This window comes from Psittacula echo, assembly GCF_963264785.1.
Source record: "Psittacula echo genome assembly, chromosome: Z".
Taxonomy (NCBI): Eukaryota; Metazoa; Chordata; class Aves; order Psittaciformes; family Psittacidae; genus Psittacula; species Psittacula echo.
The window spans coordinates 86,293,990-86,315,842 of NC_137742.1; the positions used below are offsets into that span (position 1 = coordinate 86,293,990).

Below are 21,853 nucleotides of genomic sequence, written 5' to 3' on the forward strand. Positions count from 1 at the left end.
TGCTTTTTGTGCCCTTTCTTTTTGAGTAGATGGAAATGGTCAGTCGCTGTTGCATTACCCTGTCTGCACCTGGATTTCAGTGTTTGCCCAGGATAGCAAGTTTAAATGAAATACTGCTTCTGGTGCTTGCTCCTGTGGGGAGTGAGAACTTGACAGGTTTGGGGCTTTTTTGCCTTGTAAATGCTTTTAGAAGTTTCAAATCTAATAAAATTTAAGTGAAGAATAGCTTGAAAGTACATCAGGGACTTCATAAAATATAATGATCCCAACTAGTGTCTGCCAACAGCAAACTACTGGATTTTATTGGGGCAGCACAGATTAGCTAAGATGCCTGACCCTTCTGGATGCTGTTTTTTTTAATAGGAAAATAGTTCTATATGCCAGTCCAATGCTCTAAAAATATTCCTCTATCGATTTTCTGGATTTTATGGGATGTAGTTGTGCCTCTTCTTTATCGTCCTAGGGTGAGTAGGAAAATTAAGATCTCTTCTGGTGTGCAGAAGATAATTTTCTGAGTGACCACTCAGAATGTGTCTCTGGCTCCCAGTGGAGCTACAGACCACTACAGAACCCAAAACATCCTGTGCTGAGTTGAAGGGGTTTGTTGTTTGGGATGGTTTTCGCCCAAATTTATTTCCTTTAACATACAAACAAAAGGAATAGATTCTTCTGCATGCACGATTTTCCACTTTGCAAAGAGGACAAAGGAATTGGACTCTGGGTTTTGGTGCTGGCTAAGTATTCTATGTCCAGTCCAATGTTTTTTTCCCTTTGGCTTTGACCTGTTCTATTTCTCCTGATGATGTGCCTGTTGGTTTATTGATGTATAAAATCTGATGAACCAGTTTAATAGATTGGATCCCCTTTTTAGAAGGGTTCTCAGCTGCTCAATGTAGGAGAGAGGCAGAAGGGTTAGTCCACCATATCCACTAACTTTCTTCCTGTCCTTTGTGCATCTGAGACCAGCCTCCAAAGGCTGAATTAATCTTCCTTCTCCATGTGGTTTCTGACAACTGATTTTCTCAACAAAGCAGAGCTTTGTTTTTTATTCTAGTAGTTCTAATGAGAACGTATTATTTATCTCAGTAGCTTCTGAGTTGCTTTTCCTTAGGAAAGCTACCCAAATGCAGTAAGAAAGATCCAGGAAATTCAGCTAACTCAGGCCTCCTAAGGGCTTAGACAGGGAGGTGTGAGCTGTGCCAGTATCATTTGAAGAAATACTCTGCTTGCTTCCGTTGCCATGGTGATTCTTGGTTCTAAACTGTATTTCTGAGCATCCACCCCAAAATGTAGTCAGTTAATCAGCTGAATGCAGGCTCACATTCTCCTTAGTAAGATGACCATGTTTTCAGTGGACCTTCCTGTCACAGCCCTTCCCTCCATCCATTTATCAGTATGTGAAAGACGTGTTAGTTCAGAAACATTAATTTTTGAGCATGTTTTTCCCCAGGTAGTTACTGTGTGCTGGGAGCTCTGACACCACTGTGGTGGTGCAGACTTTGCAGGAGTGAGGTTGTGAGAGCTTCTGAATTAATTCCAGCCGCTGGTTGTTTTTGCTCAGGACTGAGGGGAGAATGCTGGCAGCCCCCATTGGCCTGGTATTTAGATGATGTGCTTGAGTGAAGGTTTCCCTTTCTGGCAGATTTGTGCTTTGACAGTTCACCTAGATTAATGCATTTGCCACTGTATTTTGTCATTTCCAGAGATGGAAAGTGGTTGAGTTGCACTCTGTTTACTTCTTTTCTCGTGATTAAAAACTGTCTGGTGTCTCCTATTACCTGTATGTTGTCCCCATTCAAGATTTGCATCCTTCTCTGAACCTTCACATGCTAGATTGCCTTAATGTTAACCCTGAATGTATTGATTTGGTAAGGTTTAAGCATGTGCTTAACTTCAAGCTCCTAGTAGTTTTCCCATATTTTTATGAAGCCTATTGCATGCTTGAGGTTAGACATGTGCTTCCAAGTCTCACTGGTTTGTCTAGTTAGGGTTGAGAATGAACCACCTTAGGAGAGCTACTCATCGGTAGGCAGAGGTGCAGCTCAGATAGCACTGGGCTGCAGCATTTTAACAGTGCCAAGAGGCAGACTGCACCCTCTGTGAGGAGCCCCTCAGGGTGGCTCTTGGGTTGTTCTTTAGGCTTTGTGCTCTACTATAAACAAAGATTGCAGCTCAGTGGTGAGGGAGGAATCTTCAGGAACAGTATTTGAGAGCCAGACCTGTGAAGAAGCAAGCTTGTGTTCCTTGGCTTTTTACATTGTTAATTTGACTTGAAGGTGATGTGCTGAGACTGCGTTTTTGCACTATGCTGTATATTTGTAAAGTTTTACAGAAAACACTAATTAAACATGTTTCCTTTTTCTCATTTAGTCCTGCTCTGGCATTTCTGTCATTACTTTCCCCTACCCCTTACTCCTTTCCTCCTTCCCAAGTCTTCACCAATAAATAAAAATCCCTCCAGGAGTTCAGGACAGTTACCTGTGAGATGATGTAGGGCTCTCTGATGAGACGATGTAGGGCTCTCTGATGAGACCTGGTGGGTAAAATGTGGCACAGTAAACACAGCTCAGAGAGCAGCTGAATTCTAGCAATTAAAATGCCTGTAAGGGTGGGTGTATCTGGTAAAATCAGGATAAAAGAATCAATAGTTCTTTTGCAACTCTTACCTTTATTTTCTTGCTTTCAATGGTAACAGAGTTCAAGCTTCACTCTTGCAATTACCTTCTATATAAGCACTTCCCTTTTGTAACTGGGACATGATCAGATGGTCCTTCCTGCTTGTTTTGTCTTAGGGCATGATTCGGAGAAATCTCCAGGAACCCGCCAACAAAGTTTAAGTTGACAAGCAGGTATTTATTGCGGTGCCGGAGCACACGGGGGATAGCTCCTCCTAGCGTGCGGAATTGCTAAACTAAGCCGTTCTTATATAGTCGCTAATCATACATATTCATTATGTATATACATGCATATTCATGAGGTTACTTATGTATTACATCATTCTTCTAGAACGTTTCCCCACGTGCATATAAAAATGTGGCTGTGGTCTTTGGAGGTCATTTACTTCTTCCAACAATCGTCATCACATTTGGCAGTCTTTGAAGCACTTGCAGTAGATAATGCTTACAGCAGCCTAATTGGTTCGGTAACACTGCAGACATAATCATCCTGTCCTTCTACTTATCAGTTAGCTTAGCTGCAGCCCATCCTGGACACCTGCTAGTTTCAGATATTCTTTATCTACATGTCCTGTTTTTCTATCCTGTTTTTCTTACACTTATTTTTGTACTAAGGCCATAAGGACCTAAAACTACACCAGCCACAATGGTTTATCTTATACAAGGGTTCTCATTATGTTCTGTAGTTGCACTCTATTTTTTTTTCATCTGTGAAACATGTACCTCAGTTATTTTCCATTGCTACTGTTACAAAGCCATCAAACTTGAGGTTACTTAGAACTGATTCTACTTGCTTACAAAGGTTTGTATTTCGTTTTGTGCCTCCTTGTCTCAGGCAGTAAAGGGTAACAGGACAGGTATTAATATGCAGCACAAAAACGCACAACCCCAAGCTATAAGTTTTCTCTCAAAAAAGGGGAGATGTTTGTTAGATGAAGCTTACAGATGTTGTTGGCACCATTTGCAGCTTTCCAAGGAGAAGATTCTTGGGAGGATGCTTCCAGATAAGCCTGTCCTCCAAGGCCCTTGCTCATGCTCCTGCCCTGTCCTGGAGGCCGTGGATTTTATCAGCATGTTTGTACTCACAAAAGGTGGAAAATGGCTGAAGTTTAAAGCAAGTGTGTTGTCTTCCCTGAGGGCTTTTTACGATTGTGTTAGTTAGGACCAATTCCCTTGCCACCAGATGGCACCTAACCCCAGCTAGTTGGAAATCCATCTTTTTAACAAGCCCATAGTAGTATTTCTTTTCTTTAAATGTGCACATCTACGAGACCTGTTCAATTCTGTTTATTAAATCCTATTAGACATTTATAGAAATATGAAAAAAGGCATCCACCTAAACTTGGGTGTGGCTTAATGAAGTGAGGTCACTTAATGCCTAACCTGTTCCTCATGTTGCTGTTAAATCACAAAAACATCAGCAGTTGAAGATGAGGCCAACTCATTGTGTTGTGCTTAAACAGTGTGCAATTAATTTTTTTAACCTCCTGTGTGAGGAAAAGGAGCCATTAATGCCTCAGCAGAATTGGCCAAGGGTTGTCCAAGTGGTGCTGGACAGGAATCTTTTGTGGTGTTGCAGAGGAAGCACTGCTCTCAAGCAGTATCTGCTTCCTCAAATTTTATTCTCCAGCTCAGAAGAGGGGAAATAAGAGAGAACCTGGCTGAGGCATCACTGCTATTATCTTGCATTTCACTTTGGCACAAGACTATGACTGTGATATAAGAGAGAAGCAAATGGAGGAAGAATGGCTTTGATCGGCTTTTTACACCAAAGGTGCCCTTCTGCCATGACTACCAAGCTGGTTATTTTTCTGTTATACTTGAAATTCAGATCTTGACACACATCACACAATGAAAAATGATGAAAATGGCAGATACAAGCATATGCTTCGTCACAAATCGCCCTAACAGGTAAGACCAGATGTTCATGCATGGACACTAGTTCTGCATCTGGTTTTGCATAAACAATGATGTCTATGAATGTTGGATCCATAAAAGACCATGTTGAGAAGCAATCTCCATTTGTCATCAAGGTTCATCTGATATGAAATACGAGATTATACAAGTTAAAATATATGTGTTTGCAAGTAAAATCTTTATTTAGTTCAAGTGAGAGAAACATGTTACAGTATGCACTGAAAGTACATATGTAATGAAACCTTAAGACATAAACATTCATATATATAATTCCTAGGATGCAAGGGAAAAAATGACATCACAGAAATTAATTTAACTGTAACACAATAGTGCACTCACAAAGGAGCAAATGCTGCCAGCTGCCCTGAATACTTGGAGGTTTTTTGCAAAGTGATTAATCTAAACCACTCTCACCGTCCTTGTCATCCCACACCTCGTGAGAACATCCTTCACTCTCAGCTGGGTACTGTGCTTCTTCATTGCTGCCATTCCCTGTTGAAAGCATGAAGGCAAAAGGCAAGTGAAACTCACCAGTGGTCTGTAATACTGGAAAAAGAAATGTAGAGCCCAAGTTTTAAAGAACATTCAAATAAAACTCAGCAAGAAATCCTGTGTAGAAAAAGAAAAAAATAACATTTTAGTTCCTTATTTATTGGGATTCCCACATAAATAAAAGGAAGAGGTGACTGTTAACTAACCAGGGTTTGAAAATTTTCTCAACAAGAGAGCTGAACAAATCTTTACTTTTAATATGTATGTGCCAGCCACTGTTTTCTCTGTTATAAATTATGTCCCTGCAAACTTACCATCCTCTTCTGTTGGGCTTGGGTCATCTGGTTGCTTGTAGACTGGTGACAAGAGTAGATTATCCTCGGGCTCAGTGTTAATCTCTTGTATCAAAGGTCTTGAGGGGGTTGTTTGTTGATCTTTGATCTCCTGGTATCTTTTGGAATTAGCAGGCTGTGTAAAGAAGCTTTCAACAAGCGGTCTTAAGTGCTCCTTTCCATGCTCTTTATGTATCTTACATGCATTTGAAAAGATTGCTGTTGGAACTTCTTCTGAATTCTCAAACATGTTTTTATTGTTTTCCTCTAATGCTGAATTGCTGTAATTTGTCACTTCAGAAATTATTTCAATCTTTGGGTGATATTCCTGCTGTAAAGGTGAAAAATCTAATTAAAAAGATATTATTCTAGATAATAGTATATATATTATAACATATAATATATAATATATATATAAAATATATAATATATATAATAATATAATAGATAAGATAAAAGGTGGGTAAATATCTCTTGGACCCACATAACAGCTGTCAGCTTTGATGTGCCATTCTCCCAGAATGTATGGCAAATGTGCTTCACCCATAGCTCTGCTCTCTGTGGGTGAATCTTGGGTTAACTATTCCTCAGGCATTAGTGATGAACTACTAACCAGTAGTAAAAAGAAGACCTGTTTCTGCAGTTCAGCAATGTGGGGGCTCAGTTCTGTTACTTTACCTCCAAACAGAGGGATCTGACTAATATCTTCATCTGACATCACTTAAGAACCAAACACTATTCACAGTGTGACAGTGCTAGCATATCCTCTTTGCTCCCTTATCTTCTTTAAATTGGAGGCTTTGTTGCAAAGATATTTTTCAATGCCGTTATTAGTTGGTGACCAAAAGAGTAAATAAATTCCGTGCCTTATCAATCATAGAACGGTTTGGGATGGAGGGGACCTTAAAGCTCATATAGTTCCAACCTCTTGCCATGGGACACCATCCACTAGACAAGGTTGCTCCAAGCGCTGTCTAACCTGGCCTTGGAACACTGCCAGGGATGAGGCAGCCACAGCTTCTCTGGGCAACCTGCGCTAGTGTCTTACCACAATTAAGAACTTCTTCCTAATGTCTAATCTAAATCTAGCCTCTTTCAGTTCAAAACCCTTTTGCCTTGTCCTATCACTACATGCCCTTGTCAAAAGCCCCTCTTCAGGTTTCTTGTAGCCCCTTTAGGCACTGGAAGCTGCTCGAGGGTCTCCCCAGAGCCTTCTCGTCTTCAGGCTGAACAAGCCCAGCTGTCTCAGCCTGTCTCCAGAGCAGAGGTGCTACAGCTCTCTGAACATGTTTGTGGCCTCCTCTGAACTTGCTGAAGCAGGTTAATGTCCCTCCCCATCTCCCACATCGGATTGTACTTACAGTTATCAAGAGCTGCTGCTTCTTTTGTGCATAAATTCGATCTCCCACTAAGTGCAGTGCTCTGGTTCTGAAGCTCTCCTGCATTTCCATCCTTGTCACATTTGTTTAATCAACTTAAGCAGCCTGTGAGACCATGCAATGTTTTCAGCCATTGCCTGCCTCAAGGACTGAGCAAAGTGCTCTTGGCAATATGGGATTGTCATCTTGCAGACAGCTATCATTTTGTGCTTCAAATGTGCTGCAGCAACATTTTGGATTACAATCTAAACTCAGTTTTAGCACAGTATGGCCCCAGGACAAACAGATCAGGTTAAATCCACTTTCTATAAAAATGATTGATTTGCCTTACGCTGACTGAAGGAAAAGTTCTCATTAGCTTGGAGGGACTTGTAACAACATGCACTGTTATTGGCCTCTGTCTCCAGCAAGGCAAGTATGAGCTAATATCAGCAGAAGAATCAATGCTGTGCAGTTCATCTTTGTTGCTCTCTTTTTCTTTTTCCTCTTCTGTTTCTGTTTATAGACTTTTGCCTAGAAGATTATTTTGAGCCCAGCATAATGCTAATGTGGGCATGAATTGCCTTGTATCTGACTAGCATGCAGTGGAGCCGAGAAGTTTCAATTTTTCTGTGTTTTCAGTTGAAAAGACTGATTTTATTCAGTTGGAGGCATTTTGTTCTATCTCTTCAGTCCTGTGCAGCATATTAGTATTGTAAAATATATTTTAAGAGTCATTTTTGTAAACCCACTACATGCTACTAAGAAATTAATCTTAGAATTAAGCTAAGAAATTAAACAGCTGCATTACTTGATCTTAGGTGTTCATTCTTCTATTTTTGTAATACAACAATATAAAACCTTAAATTAAGAAACTATTTACAAGAGAAGATCTTCTGAAACATCCTTTTTAGTTTATAAATACATGACTGATTGCATTTCCCAGAACCATTTCACAACAGAGATTGTCCTCATTTTGCAAGACAATTTGTAAATGTGTTTAGGGAAGCTCCACCACTGGAATGAATAAAACCTTACCTTTTGAGCAAAACTTCCCTCTTCTGGGGGAAATTCATTTACATCAGTGTCTTCTAAATCAGGCAATTCCTGAAAACAATAATGAGATTATTGGTCAGTGGGAAAAGCTACTCTAACCAATAAAATCTCTTTCTCATGTGGAATCTTCTTAAAATCCATGCTTTTCTGGGTAAGAAGCCACAGCCAGCAATACCACACTGTCATTTTCTCCAATGTGGCAGTTTCCTCTGTTAAACACTTGTGGGAAAAGGAAAATTCATCTGTCTCCAGAAATAGCAGATGGGAAGGCAATAACCTTAATGTCAGCCTGAATGCTGTTTTCTACTGTGCTGTGTGGTCATGAAGGAGAAAAGGATAAACAGCAAGGCATTAACAGGATTTTAAAAGCAAGCATGGTTTACATCTATTAGCTGTTTCATAGCTATTCAATAGACTTCACCTCCGGCTGCAACTCATGTTCATGGAGAACGACCTGCAGTCTAAACTCTGTTAACCTAAATACATCCAATAACACAATATTTTTCTGTGAATGCCTCATAATTAGGGATACAGAACTGCAAACTTCCTGAGAACTGAGGCATGTGCAGCAACAGGAGCTTGTTTCTGCTTGACAGAGGAATGTCATAGAATCATACAGTCATAGAATAGTTAGGGTTGGAAAAGACCTGAAGATCATCTAGTTCCAACCCCCCTGCCATAGGCAGGGACACCTCACACTAAGCCATGCCACTCAAGGCTTTGTCCAACCTGGCCTTGAACACCACCAGGGACGGAGCATTCACAACTTCCCTGGGCAACCTATTCCAGTGCCTCACTACCCTAACAGTAAAGAATTTCTTCCTTATATCCAATCTAATAACCACCACATTACAAACCCTCCTCCACTTTTCTCCTTTGTATTACTATTGAGACCATCTACTGACTCCAGGAGATCATTAAAGACAATGGAGCTGCACCAGAGCTTTTCACGAGTGGCATCTTCACAGCCATTCCCTGCCATGTCAGTGCTAAGTCTCCGGAAAATCCACATAGCATAAGTTTTGGAGGTTGTTGCAAGATGCTTTTGCCATTACTAAATATCAGTTGAAGAATAAAGTAGCATAGAATGTGAAATGTGTATTTGTGTGTGATTTTACTTTGTTTCTTTTTCTGCAAAATTACAATAGTCATACTTTTTATGTGTCAGAAGAAACCCCATGCATGTATGTTGAAGTGTTTATTTTATACCATGTTAAAGTTTGTGCAAAGGAGCTTGCTATGGTGCCATATAGCACCAAGAAAAAAAACAAACACTGAATCTATGAGATCTTTATATTTTGGGTACCTACAGTACCACTATTTCTTTAAAGCTTTTATGTCAGCCCCTGCAAGATCTGCTTACAAAAATAATATTGTATATACTTGAAATTGCTGTCAATTTTCTCCACTGTCCTTGTTAAACCTGTTATTAAAACTAGTCAAATTGGAGCACACAGCAGTAAGCCCTCTACTGAAGAAGTGGCTAGAGCCCTTTGATAACAGGATGGCTTTTTTTTTTTTTTCCCCTGGGGAAGATATAAGAGGCTTTTCTAAAACATTCCAGAAACAATTTAGTTACGGGTGGCAGTATAAAGGATCAAAGAGCATATTAAGTGGTCTGGGAAATCATAAACTCAGAAGTTTGTTATTGCTAGTAATGTCAGAATCTGACATGGTCAGTTTAGCAGCAGTGTTATAATTAGGATATATTGAATAATTCTTCTCTGAAGTGAGATTGTATTTTTCAGCGGCACACATGTCCTCTCATGGTTAAATGTGGTTAAACATGTTTAAATGTTTGCATCATCAAATAGACATCTTAGATAATAAAAGATCATATTATAAATGTCAATTGCTTATTATATACCTGAATAATACACATTCTGCTTTTCTTAGAAACATACTTAAAAGTTATATTTTGAGAAGTAATTTATAATATCTAATACTGATAGATAACATTTACAGTGTGGCTATTTCTTCCTTATGCTTTTTCTGCGATAGTTCACATTTTTAACCTTATATTTCATTTGAGTTTTGCCTAAGAGGAGGCATGTACCCACTAGATTCCTTTTGTTGTGAGTTCTGTTTTTTAAACGAGAACCCTCATGAACTTCTCCAGAAAAATCAGAGATAGAAGGTCAGCTGCAGGTGATTTATAGCCAAAGGACAAAATAAACTTTGGAAGTGGTGGTAAATTTTTTACACGTGCTACACTGGAGAGAATGAGTATGGGTACTACAACTTTCATTTGATGTTATGTTTTGTTTTGTTTTATTTTCCTTCTATTTTTCTTACCAGTAGACCTTTCTTAGAAACCTGGCCATACAGTTTTATTAGCCAGGATGTTACAAGAATTAATTTGGGAGCAGGCAATAATGAAATGTGAACTTCTCAAAATCTGAATCCAATACCTACATCAAGACAAAGTTTTTCCAGTGTATCCAGTTTGGTTTGTTCAGTTTCAGCATATTGATCCAGTTCAGGAAGTATGGCCTTTCCACTAGCTGCCTTCTCTCTTGGTAGATCTAAAGAATAAACAATACTCAGTTGCAGAGAACTGACTGAATGAAAGACTATCTGTATTGCAACAGCAAGCACTGCAAAATCAGATTGCTGGGGACCTGACTACCACTGCAGAATTCACAGCTGAACCCTGAACTGTATTACATCATACACCTGGTCTCCCTTATATTGTATAAATTAATGTTGGCATTTTGCAATAATATATTCCACGTGTCTAAAGAAGGATGCTTCCCTGTGTGAAGGCACAAAATCACCTCTAGAGTGATGTCCAGCTTCTGTGGGATGTTTATTCCTGCTTTATATAGCAGAAATTGCAGGATGAGCCCTGGGAAATTTCTGTTGTTGTAGTTAAAGAATATTTTATCCAATATTACTTAATTGTCACCTAGTCACTATGGAAATCTAGTGGGATGTTCCTATCTATGTGTCAGTTGGTTTGAATCACAGCAGAGGCAGTGCTAAGAGTTTGGCTCATCATCTCTGCATCCTCAGTTTGGTTTGATTCTTTACCATGTACATTACCACCTGTCTCCTTGTTGAAGTTTGGGCATTTGTTACAGTTTGATTCCTGTGCATCCTCTTGAATTCTAGCAGATGTGAAATCTGTGTTACCTATTCCATTTCGTAAAAGTGTTATCACTTCATCATGACCATCAAAACTTTCATTTCTAAATTTGTCAGTCTTCTCTTGAGTTTCTTCCTCTTCTGACATATTTGAAGTCTCCAGTGTATTAGAATTTCCATCTTTGTCATCTGAATTTTCAGGTGCCCCTACAAAAGAAACAAGTTCATTAAAACTGCTGAGTTAATCTACCATTACTCATTCTAAATATCCAAACTTTACTAGATAGTCTTAATAATCTGGCCTAAAATATGCATCAAAACCTCCTACTTGGTTTGAGCAGTTATTCATGGATCAGCAGTCCTCCTAGAAAAAACACTCCAGTAAAGAATCGCCTCGTATCTGTAGTTGACTTTGAAAAGACTCACAAGTGACTATGTACTTAAATACATGCTTGAGCAATAAGATGGATCGATCAGTGACAGATGTTAAAGTTATCCTCTCCTTTATGCAACCTACCTGCTTGCAGAAAAAGTTTCACTTTTTGGTCAACTGTGTTTGACTTCAGAGCCTGTGAAACCCAAAAACCGTATCAGATGATATATAAACAATTCTCTGTGCTGCAGTACTGCCTTGTTTGGCTTCAGTCCTGTTCATTCTGAAACCTGTGTACTTCTCTATAAAGGCTAGGTTGGAACTTGACCTATTACCAGTTGTAAAATGTTTTCCTCCTTGAACAATGTGACAGGAGAATTTGTGGCATAAAAAATGGCACTAAGTAAGTGAAGCAAATTATTGAAGACCTTCCTCTTCCTGTGCCTTTATTACCACTGCTGTAGACTCTAGGCTGAAGCTCTCACTTCTTGTGAAGGCAGGACTGGAGAGCTGTCTGGATGGGGACTGATGAGGCAGTTGTCACCAGGTATTACTTGAGCCCACAGCCCTGTTGAAGACAACACTGCTCTGCATCTTGGGGAAAGATTGCTCTTGGTGTGTAACTGCCCATGCATGCCTGCTGGAACCATTATGGCACTTACTAGCACATGGTTGCTTCAGTGAAGAGCACAAGAGCTTGAAACACTGGGACATGAGGTGATTTGTTGATTTTCTGTTTCATCAGCAGTGAAAAAGGTGATGATTGCTTAATGATTGTTGTGGTTAATCTAAGATGCACCAAGATAAATAAAGTATTGGCCATCATATTTGAAAAATCATGGCGGTCAGGTGAAGTTCCCGATGACTGGAAAAAGGAAAATATAACCCGCATTTTTAAGAAGGGAAAAATGGATGACCCAGGGAATTACAGACCAGTCAGTCTCACCTCTGTGCCTGGCAAAATCTTGGAGCAGATTCTCCTGGAAGGCATGCTAAGGCATACGAAAAACAAGGAGGTGGTTGGTGACAGCCAGCACGGCTTCACTAAGGGGAAATCCTGCCTGACCAATTTGGTGGCCTTCTATGATGGGGCTACGAAACTGATGGACAGGGGCAGAGCAGTTGACATCATCTACCTGGACTTGTGCAAAGCGTTCGACGCTGTCCCCCATGACATCCTTGTCTCTAAATCGGAGAGACATCAATTTGATGGGTGGACCACTCGGTGGATAAAGAACTGGCTGGATGGCCACACACAAAGAGTTGTGGTCAATGGCTCGATGTCCGGCTGGAGACCGGTAATGAGTGGTGTCCCTCAGGGATCGGTGTTGGGACCGGTCTTGTTTAACATCTTTGTCGGTGACATGGACAGGGGGATTGAGTGCGCCCTCAGCAAGGTTGCCGATGACACCAAGCTGTGTGGTTCGGTTGATGCACTGGAGGGAAGGGATGCCATGCAGAGGGACCTTGACACACTTGCGAGGTGGGCTGATGCCAACCTTATGACGTTTAAGCATGCCAAGTGCAAGGTCCTACACCTGGGTTGGAGCAATCCCAGGCACAGCTACAGGTTGGGCAGAGAAGAGATTCAGAGCAGCCTGAGGAGAAGGACTTGGGGGTGTTGGTCGATGAGAAAATGAACATGAGCCGGCTTCAGTGTGCTCTCGCAGCCCAGAAAGCCAACCGTATCCTGGGCTGCATCAAGAGGAGCGTGACCAGCAGGTCGAAGGAGGTGATCCTGCCCCTCTACTCTGCTCTCGTGAGACCTCACTTGGAGTACTGTGTGCAGTTCTGGTGTCCTCAACATAAAAAGGACATGGAACTGTTGGAACAAGCCCAGAGGAGGGCCACAAGGATGATCAGGGGACTGGAGCACCTCCCATATGAAGACAGGCTGAGAAAGTTGGGGCTGTTCATCCTGGAGAAGAGAAGGCTGCGTGGAGACCTCATAGCAGCCTTCCAGTATCTGAAGGTGGCCTACAAGGATGCTGGGGATGGACTCTTCATCAGGGACTGTAGTGACAGGACAAGGGGTGACGGGTTCAAACTTAAACAGGGGAAGTTTAGATTGGATATAAGGAAGAAATTCTTTACTGTGAGGGTGGTGAGGCACTGGAATGGGTTGCCCAGGGAGGTTGTGAATGCTCCATCCTTGGCGGTGTTCAAGGCCAGGTTGGATGAGGCCTTGGGTGGCATGGTTTAGTGTGAGGTGTCCCTGCCCATGGCAGGGGAGTTGGAACTAGATAATCTTAAGGGCCTTTCCAACCCTAACTATTCTAGGATTCTATGATTGTATTTCATATTGGAAAAGAAGATTCATAAATATATTCAAAAATTGCATCAGTCTGCTTCTGAACTTTTAGGAACTATTCAGCTCCTATTTGAATTATTTTAAACATTCGAATTGAAGCAGACACAAACATGTTCCAAAATAGTAACCACAAACCTTCTAGGATGTCTGTTACGTCTCCATTTCCAGATTTAGCACTTGCCTCTTTTTCTTCCATATACTTTCTTCTTTTCTTTTCCTCTGCTTTCCACCTGATTGCTGCTAAAGAATCAATGCTATCTTGGATTTTTTTTCTCTCTCTGGTTTCCCATTTTTCCCTTTCTGCTTTCTCAGCTTCCAGACCTCCAACAGCCCAGGCTTCTGCACAGGCTCTAATGAAAACACAAAAGCCTAACTATAATATAGCTATAAAAGCCCATCTTTATAAATGAGACATATATCTTATCTTGTATGTGGAACTGCAACAAAAGAACCAAAGATATCCAAATGCTGGTGACTGCACCACCAGAGATCTGCCAGGAGTGCTGAACTTGGCTCTGCTTTTCCAAATACTTGTTCCATTTCCGCAGAAATCAGGATTTGCCTTTGATCTAGAGACGTGGTGTAAAAAAATTCTGTTCAAAAATCTATTATCTTGTGAAAAAATGTTTGTTTGTTTGTTTTCTAGGTATGTTAGATGTAGAAATCTATAATACAATATCCTTGCACCCTTCATAAATTATACAGGTCAGACTTCCTTTACTTCCCTGACAATATTGGCAAAAACTGGAGAAGTGATCATCAGCATTTGAACTTTATTGCTGTGTAAAGAAGATGGCTCTGTTTCTTACCTATCTTTTGGGAAAATCGGTCTGTCATCCAGATATGTTAGTTGTTTTAGTCGAACAGTAAGTGTTTTTCTATAATTAGCAATGTTCTTTATCACTTGGTTTCCCATCAAATTCAGCACATGCTGGAGAAACAAGAGAAACCATTTTTAAAGTTGAGTTGCAAAAAGCCCCACTCTAGATATGCACTTCCCCTATAATTTTAAAAATAAGAAGTGAATAAAACATGTTGGGTGTTACAGGTAACCTACAAAACCCCAAGTAATATTTAATAACATTTCTTTTAGACCAGTACCTATTGTGAACTGGCCTACCCAATAAAACCTTTTAATGGGATTCATCTATATACATGATACAAACTTTCAGCTAGATTTGGCTTACCAAATTAGGCATGGTCTCCAGAACAGTTATAATAGCTGGATCACTTAGATTGTTGTGGGAAAGATCAAGAACAGAAATACTCAGGCATTCTTGCAAGTGCTGTATGTCTTCCACTGTTTCTAACTTGTTGTGAGCAATCTGCAGAGTTTGCAGGACCTTTAGACAAGCTGTCAGACAAGAACAGAACAGTGAAAAAAAGGCGAGAACCATTACTTCAAAGAAGGTTTTCTGGAGCAAGTAGAAAACTGCATTGTCAAAATTACAGAATCACAGAATGGTTTGGGTTCGAAAGGACCTTAAAACTCATCCAGTTTCAACCACCTGCCACAGGCAGGGGCATCTTTCACTAGGCCAGGTTGGCTCAAAGACACATCAAAATAATTGTTTATATTGAATTGGGAAGGTTTTTTTCTAAATTTGTTATTCTGCTATATGCACTTTCTGGCTATGCCTCCAAAGCTGCTTTCTTCACCCAAAAAAACCAGTTATTTGGTTTTAGGGGAGTGGTTGTTTTTAATTTGCATTTCAAAATAGTCAGTTACACAACAGCAAGAGCTTGTGTTTCAAATTACTCCCAATGTACACAAATGTAGAGGAATTATTTTTTATTTTCTATTGAAGATGGAATACATCCTTTAACAGGATAAAAGATGTAAAATATTTGGTAATCACATCTGCAGCTGTCAAAGCACACCTTAACCAAGTAAGTAATGAAAACTGGATTACCAGCCTGTCTGCAACAGCTAAATACTGAGATAGTATTAAGAAGTGAGAAAAAACTACTTAATTATACTAAGTATCCATGTGTAAGTAACTATTATATCCTTTTTGGTTTGTCATCTATTTAAAATGCAACATACATAGGTTTGACTCTTCAATAGAACCCTTGTGGACTTTGGTTTTGTGCAAAATTTTAACAGAAATAAAAACCCCCTTGAAACTAGTGCCACTAACAATAGCTTAGCTTAGTCAAAGCTTAGAAATATGGGCTCATTATAGGTTAAAACATATTCCAACAGTTCTTACAGAGATTCTCAATGGTCTTGATGTAGTTGTTACTGATATTGAGGGAATCCAGCTTTTGTAAGGGTTCAAGGTTTTCAATTTTCTTAATTAGATTGAGTTGCAGGTAGAGGCAACGCAACTCCGTCTGAGCCTCCAAGTTCTCAATTTTTGTTATGCCATTGCATTCCAGCCATAAACACTTCAACCCAGTATACTCCTCAAGATTCTCCAGGCGGTCAAATCCTGCAGGAAAAGATATTTCAAAATGAAATGTCATTGGTTGAAACCAAGTCTTTGGAAGAGTAAATTTCATTAAACGAATGCTGCTGAAACAGTCTGCGAAAACACTTGTACTCAAGTTGCTGCCAGTACTGCCACTGAATTAACTGATACAGTACATGGCCCATAAATGGCTAAAACATATATGTGCCTATTGTGGTCTATATCTCATGCAGCCCTTTAGGTGCTCAAATATCCCTGAGAAAATAGCAAAACCAGGGCCAAACTTAGAAGGTAGATTTATTATGTCCTATTTATTTAAAACAATTATGCTAAGCCAAACCAGCAAACCCTATCATGCAAAAACCTACTGCAAGATTACAAAAGCATGGTCCACGTTCATCCTAGCAACTTCTTTTTCTTTCAGTTCTATCTGAGAACATGCAGCAAGTCTTTACTGTCACTTTCTTCCTGACCTTTTTTATTTGGTACTAATAAAGTCCTCAAATCTGGAAAACAGCTTCTTTGTACAAACACATTTAAGAAGAAATATATGTGTTTTCCTCTAAATGCAACCCAGACCAGTATTTTAAGATATTTTTCAGAGGCTACTGGGTTTTCTGGGGAAAAAAGAGTGGTTCTTGACTCCTACTGATCCTTTGATGACTCCACAAAGTAAATTAGGACAATTAGATCTATAATGAGTTCACTTTTCTTCCTTCATCCTGACTCACTTTGTTTCACAATTTCATTATTATATAAAATTAAACTATGTTTCTAATTGAAAAGAACTATTAGATACCTTACTTGAATAAGCCATAAAATAGATACTCTGCTAAAATGCTACATAAGTCTAATTGGTCATGTCCACATCTTACCTTTATAATGCAAGTAAAGAGTGTCATTTAAGTATGGGGTCACGTAGAATTTCTGCTGTTTACAGATGTCTCGCAGAACCTTTTTTGTCATTCTAAAATAATGGAAGCAGAAGCAAAACAAAACAAAACAAAACAAAAGTATTTCAGTGCATATTCTGAAATCTCTGAGTCTTTACCAGATATCAGTGCAATACAATTAATCGTTCTTTTGTGCATGAGAAATAGCTTCAGCTTTCAAGACTATACTCCAAATAAAAAAGTAGTAGTTTTCTTTAGAGTGGCTTTCCATTTCTACTTGTCAGAAGTGAGTTACCATGCTCTTCCGCTAAAAACCAGAGTATATGTAGGGAATGGGTAAGGAATGAGAAAGTCCATCTTCTTGGAAAAGGTCAGCATGATTCTATGTTGTATTCTGGTTCCTTCCTCTCCAGTTCTTTCATCCATTCCTTGCTGCTTCAGTGCAGGACCTTTGCTGGCAATATGCAACATTTTTAGGAGATTAGAAAAATCAATAGACATCAACCTAACATTTTAATGAAATTCTGACTCTGAAATAGCACTCAAGGCAGTTTTAATATACAACTGTGATGGCTAGGAATGCTGCAGTAAGAAAAATAATCATACCTGTTCAACTGTAATTGCTTAGTATTCAGCTCCACTCCTTTTGGGATTCACGTAAGTGAGAAGCAAGAAAAGGCTGTTCAGGGATGCTGTGGGCTTCAGCTGAACAGTACAGGAGCAGAGGACTTGGTAAGAGAGATTGGGCAGAAAGCTACAGTGTGAAACAGTGGAGGCTGCAAGGGCAAAGCAGCCTAGCAGCCAACAGCAGCCAGACAAGGCCAAAGCTGCACATGGCAGTCAGCAGGACAGCAAAACCCCAAAGGGTAAGTAAGTACATGGGTGGCCTTAAAACTGTTAAGACAGGAATGGATCGCAGTGAAGAGTGGCAGAAGGGATGAGTTATGCCATTATCTGGGGACCATGTGCTAGACAGCACTGGATCAACAGTTTCATAGAGCAGGGACTTTGCAAAGAGTGACAGGACACTGTTTTGGGAGGCAAGCTGTCCAGGGCTACATAAAATTTAGTAACATTATAGACAAGAAACTTGGGATCCATAAGGAAAACACCTAGCAAAAACAGTCTAAAGCAGAAAATATCTGTATCTTCTTGCTTAGAAAGATCAGATTCTGTAAAACAAAATTCCTGAATAAAACTTCTAGTTGATATCCCTCACTTCAAGAAATATTTCAAGAGTACAATGTTAAATAATCCGAAATTATTTTCTACTCCTAAATTCTTTATTGACAAAATGCACTTTGCATTTGTGGTCATAAGCATTTGTAGGATAAGGTCTGTCACAGTAAGATCATCTTGGCATGAAGATATTTTCAAAATAACAAAAAAAACTTGAGTAAATGCAGTGAATTTAAACCTTTTGTAATGATTTTGCTTTTAGATATATTTACATACTAAATTAAAAATCTTGATATTGCTTAAGAACAGTCAACTAGTCAATTGAGTTCCTGTAACAGCCCTGTAAGCCAAACGTGCCTGACATAAATTGCTGAAGGAATGAAAGATTTATAAACCTTGAGCACAATCTTTAAATATATAATGTTTTCTTGTATTGTCAGGATAGGTAGATTGTTGCATGGTAGCTACTTGCAGTATATCCCACTATTTTTCATTGTGCTATTTGAAGTAGGATTTAATCAAAATATTAGCATTCTCATGTAATTTATAGGATCATAAAAGGTGTTTCTTCAGACACTAATTATCTCATGTGCAGTCACTGCTCTCTGCTGCCATTCTTCATAAGAACTTAATTCTGAAGTGTGCTAGGTTATCAGCCCAGGTTAACCAAGTTTTCTCTGTAAGTCCAGTCCACTCTACCTTCTGATAACTCAGTGAGTCTTTCCCTTGGCTTTGAAAGACTGTTAACTGTCTCTAATAGAACAGCTGCCCTAAAGCTAGCACCAATATAAACTTGGGAGTTTCACAAGCAAGTAAGCAGATACAGGAACTGAGGGTAAATCTTCACTGTTCCTTTTATATCACTTCCGTCCTGAGTTCAGCAGCAGCAGTCAGTTTTTCTCCTTCTTAGTAGCTGGTGCAGCGCTGTGGTTTTGACTTTCGGCCTAGGAATAATACTGATAAAGCCAATGTTTTCAGTTACTGGTCAGAATGTTTACCCTGACCAAGGACTTTGTGTGTCTCATGCTCTGCCAGGGAGGAGAAGCTGGGAGGAAGCAGGGACAGGACACCTGACCCAAACTAGCCAAAGAGGTATTCCATACCACAGCATGTCATGCCCGGGGATGTAACTGGGAGTTACTCGGAAGGGCATATCCTCTTCTTCTCGGTTGGGCTCATTTCCGGCGGGTGGTATCGTATTCTCTTCCCTTGTTATTTCTCTTCTCATTAGTATTATTATTATTATCAGTGGTAGCAGTAGTGATTTGTGTTCTACCTTAGTTACTGGACTGTTCTTATCTCAACTTGAGGGAGTTACATTCTTTCGATTCTCCTCCCCATCCCTTGGCGGGGGGGGGGGGGAGAGTAGACTGTGTGGTTCTGATTTACAGCCTGGGCTTAAACCATGACAACTCCATAACTAGCCTTTCAACAATGTAATTAAATAGTACCAAATGTTGAGTTTAATTTTAATAGTTGCTTGCAATGTGCTTCATCAGAGGTAACAGGAGAATAATCCCATTTCACAAGTATTAATAAAGAGCCATTGCAGCACATCCTGGTTTAGAGTGGACCACAATTAGAGCCAAAGCTTACAAAGGAGATATGTGTCTTATTGTCAACCATTTGAGGTACTTCTGGATTTCCTCTACTAAAAATTATCTTGACAACTGTAGTATCTACATTGTGATGAATTAATACTATGCATTATCTGATTTGACGCTGAGAAATGGTCAACTCTACTGAAAAATTACTCCCAAAAGAGTTTGTGAAGTTTTGTCCAGAACTATTGAACAGACTACATCGTCTGCTTAGAATGTAGTTTTAGTACTGTGGCCATAAAAAAAAACCAAAACAACCCAAACAAAAAAACCCAAGAGCTGTACAGATGCTGGAAATAGCACTGATTCCTGATTTATCAACTTTTTATCTTTATTTATCTTTAAAATTGTTCCCCTGAATTAAGGTTAACATACAGAACAGCAAAACTCCCACTGACTCCAGCAATGCCAAGATTAAAATAAAAAACTTCCTCAACAAATGTATTACCTTAGACAGCCCCTCTTTTCTTCTGTCCTTTGATGGAATAAGCTGGTGACAGATTTGTGATCACCGTCTGATTTTTGCTCTTTCTGTGGATCTGCTCTGGACACCCAGTTTATGGCTTTCTCTTGAGTTATAACATCTTTGTGAGCAAGAAAACAAGTTGCAGTTTAACAGCGTGAATGGGGAAAAAATGTCATGCTGTTAATTACCTTAAAGAAATATTGAAAAGTAATTTAATATGAACTTCAAGAAAAGAAGTGTTATAACCAAAATTTTTGCTGACATTTTTAATGAACGGAAGCTTAACTTTTTAGATGGCAAAGTGGTAAAATAAGTAGTGCCAAAATAAACTGTTGAAATCTCCATTTTATATTTTATTAGATCTGGAAGTCACTAGTCATATGATTATTATAACATACAGTGAAATAAAGTACTGGCATCTGTGTTCTTATGGTTTTAGACATCTACTATATACAACATTTAATTAGCAATAATTTGAGTTTAACAAGACTGCTAACTTTGCATGTAAAGACCACAGTAATGGTGTATCTGAATCATCACAAGCACTGTTAGTCTATCTCTTCTACAAATTCACCCTTTTGTACTCTGTGGAGGTTGTCTTCAGTGCTACACTCATTCAAGCTGTCTTTAGATTGCCATTGACTAATTGCATTTTCAATACTCTTCAGAATCTTGCTCTTCACCTTCTAGTTGCACTTGCAGTCCATACACTTCAAAAGAGACCGTGCAAACAAGACGACTGTGCCAGCTCACTTAAATATGATTGTAATTAAAACATTTAGAGGTCAGACTGGTTGTATTATTGCAACACAGGGAAAGGTATCCCTCCAGCAAGAGAAACGTAAAGGAACAGAACATGAAACAAAAAAAAAAAAAAAAAGGGCACAAGAAGACAGCAATTGAATAAGCCTCAGTTACGGCAAGATTTTCAGTGGCTTTACTAAGGGAAAGAATAAAATCATATTGCATCCAGGTGAGTAATGACAAACTTGATATTTAGGCTTTATGTTCACTAACGTTTCCTAAATTAGTCCTAGCAAGCCAGCTGGACAGGCTCACCTGTGCTGACAGAACTGCCTTCATTTTCTGTGTGGGTAGCTTCATTGTTGGTGTCATTCAGAGATTCCCCTGACAACTCTTGCACAGTCACCTCCCCTCCATGGCCTTTGTCTGAGTCTCCAAATTGTGACTGCATTTTAAGATATGTGATTTATATCAGCCAAGTCAGTATTTGATTTATCATCCAACTTCTCCAGACAAAACATCTAAAGGTTTCAGAAGGAGAACCTGTTACAGATAAGAAGACCATCATGAGTAAATTATGAAGCCTGCATGGAACCAATAACCTAGGTCTAGTCATTGTGAAGATACCAAAATGCAGGGAGAGTTTATGCTCAGCAGGGAGGAAGACAGCTGAGAAGCCTTCCAAAGTAGAGTAAGTCAACTATTCCCTTTCAAAGCTGTAGAGCTGAGGATGCAGTGATGGTGCTCAGCCTGCTCTTGCGAGATGCCTGCTTCCTGCCCCACCACAACCCGGGCAGGCTCCTGGGGCATTTTCATTTCCTCACAGGGACGGAAAATGCAGCAGCATTTCCCCTCAACACTTTTTGCTGCTATAGCCCTCTAGAGAAGAGTTCTGCCCTAAGGCGCACTACTATATTGCCCATTAAACCTCCAGCTCCCTTTACCTGACCCCAGA

At 39.6% G+C, this 21,853-nt stretch overlaps 1 protein-coding gene across 1 annotated transcript; it reads right to left on the reverse strand.

Annotated features, from left to right (window-relative positions):
• Positions 1–4,986: 4,986 nt before the first annotated feature.
• DNAAF1 (dynein axonemal assembly factor 1) lies at positions 4,987–21,349 on the reverse strand (the record flags this gene model as incomplete). Its single annotated transcript, XM_080638374.1, is given in 14 exon segments — positions 4,987–5,138; positions 5,399–5,747; positions 7,813–7,881; positions 10,246–10,355; positions 10,876–11,124; positions 13,737–13,951; positions 14,411–14,532; positions 14,789–14,955; positions 15,815–16,036; positions 16,891–16,982; positions 20,137–20,272; positions 20,729–20,814; positions 20,816–20,864; positions 21,214–21,349. Coding segments are annotated over 14 exon segments (2,154 nt in total).
• Between the last annotated feature and the right edge of the window lie 504 nt (positions 21,350–21,853).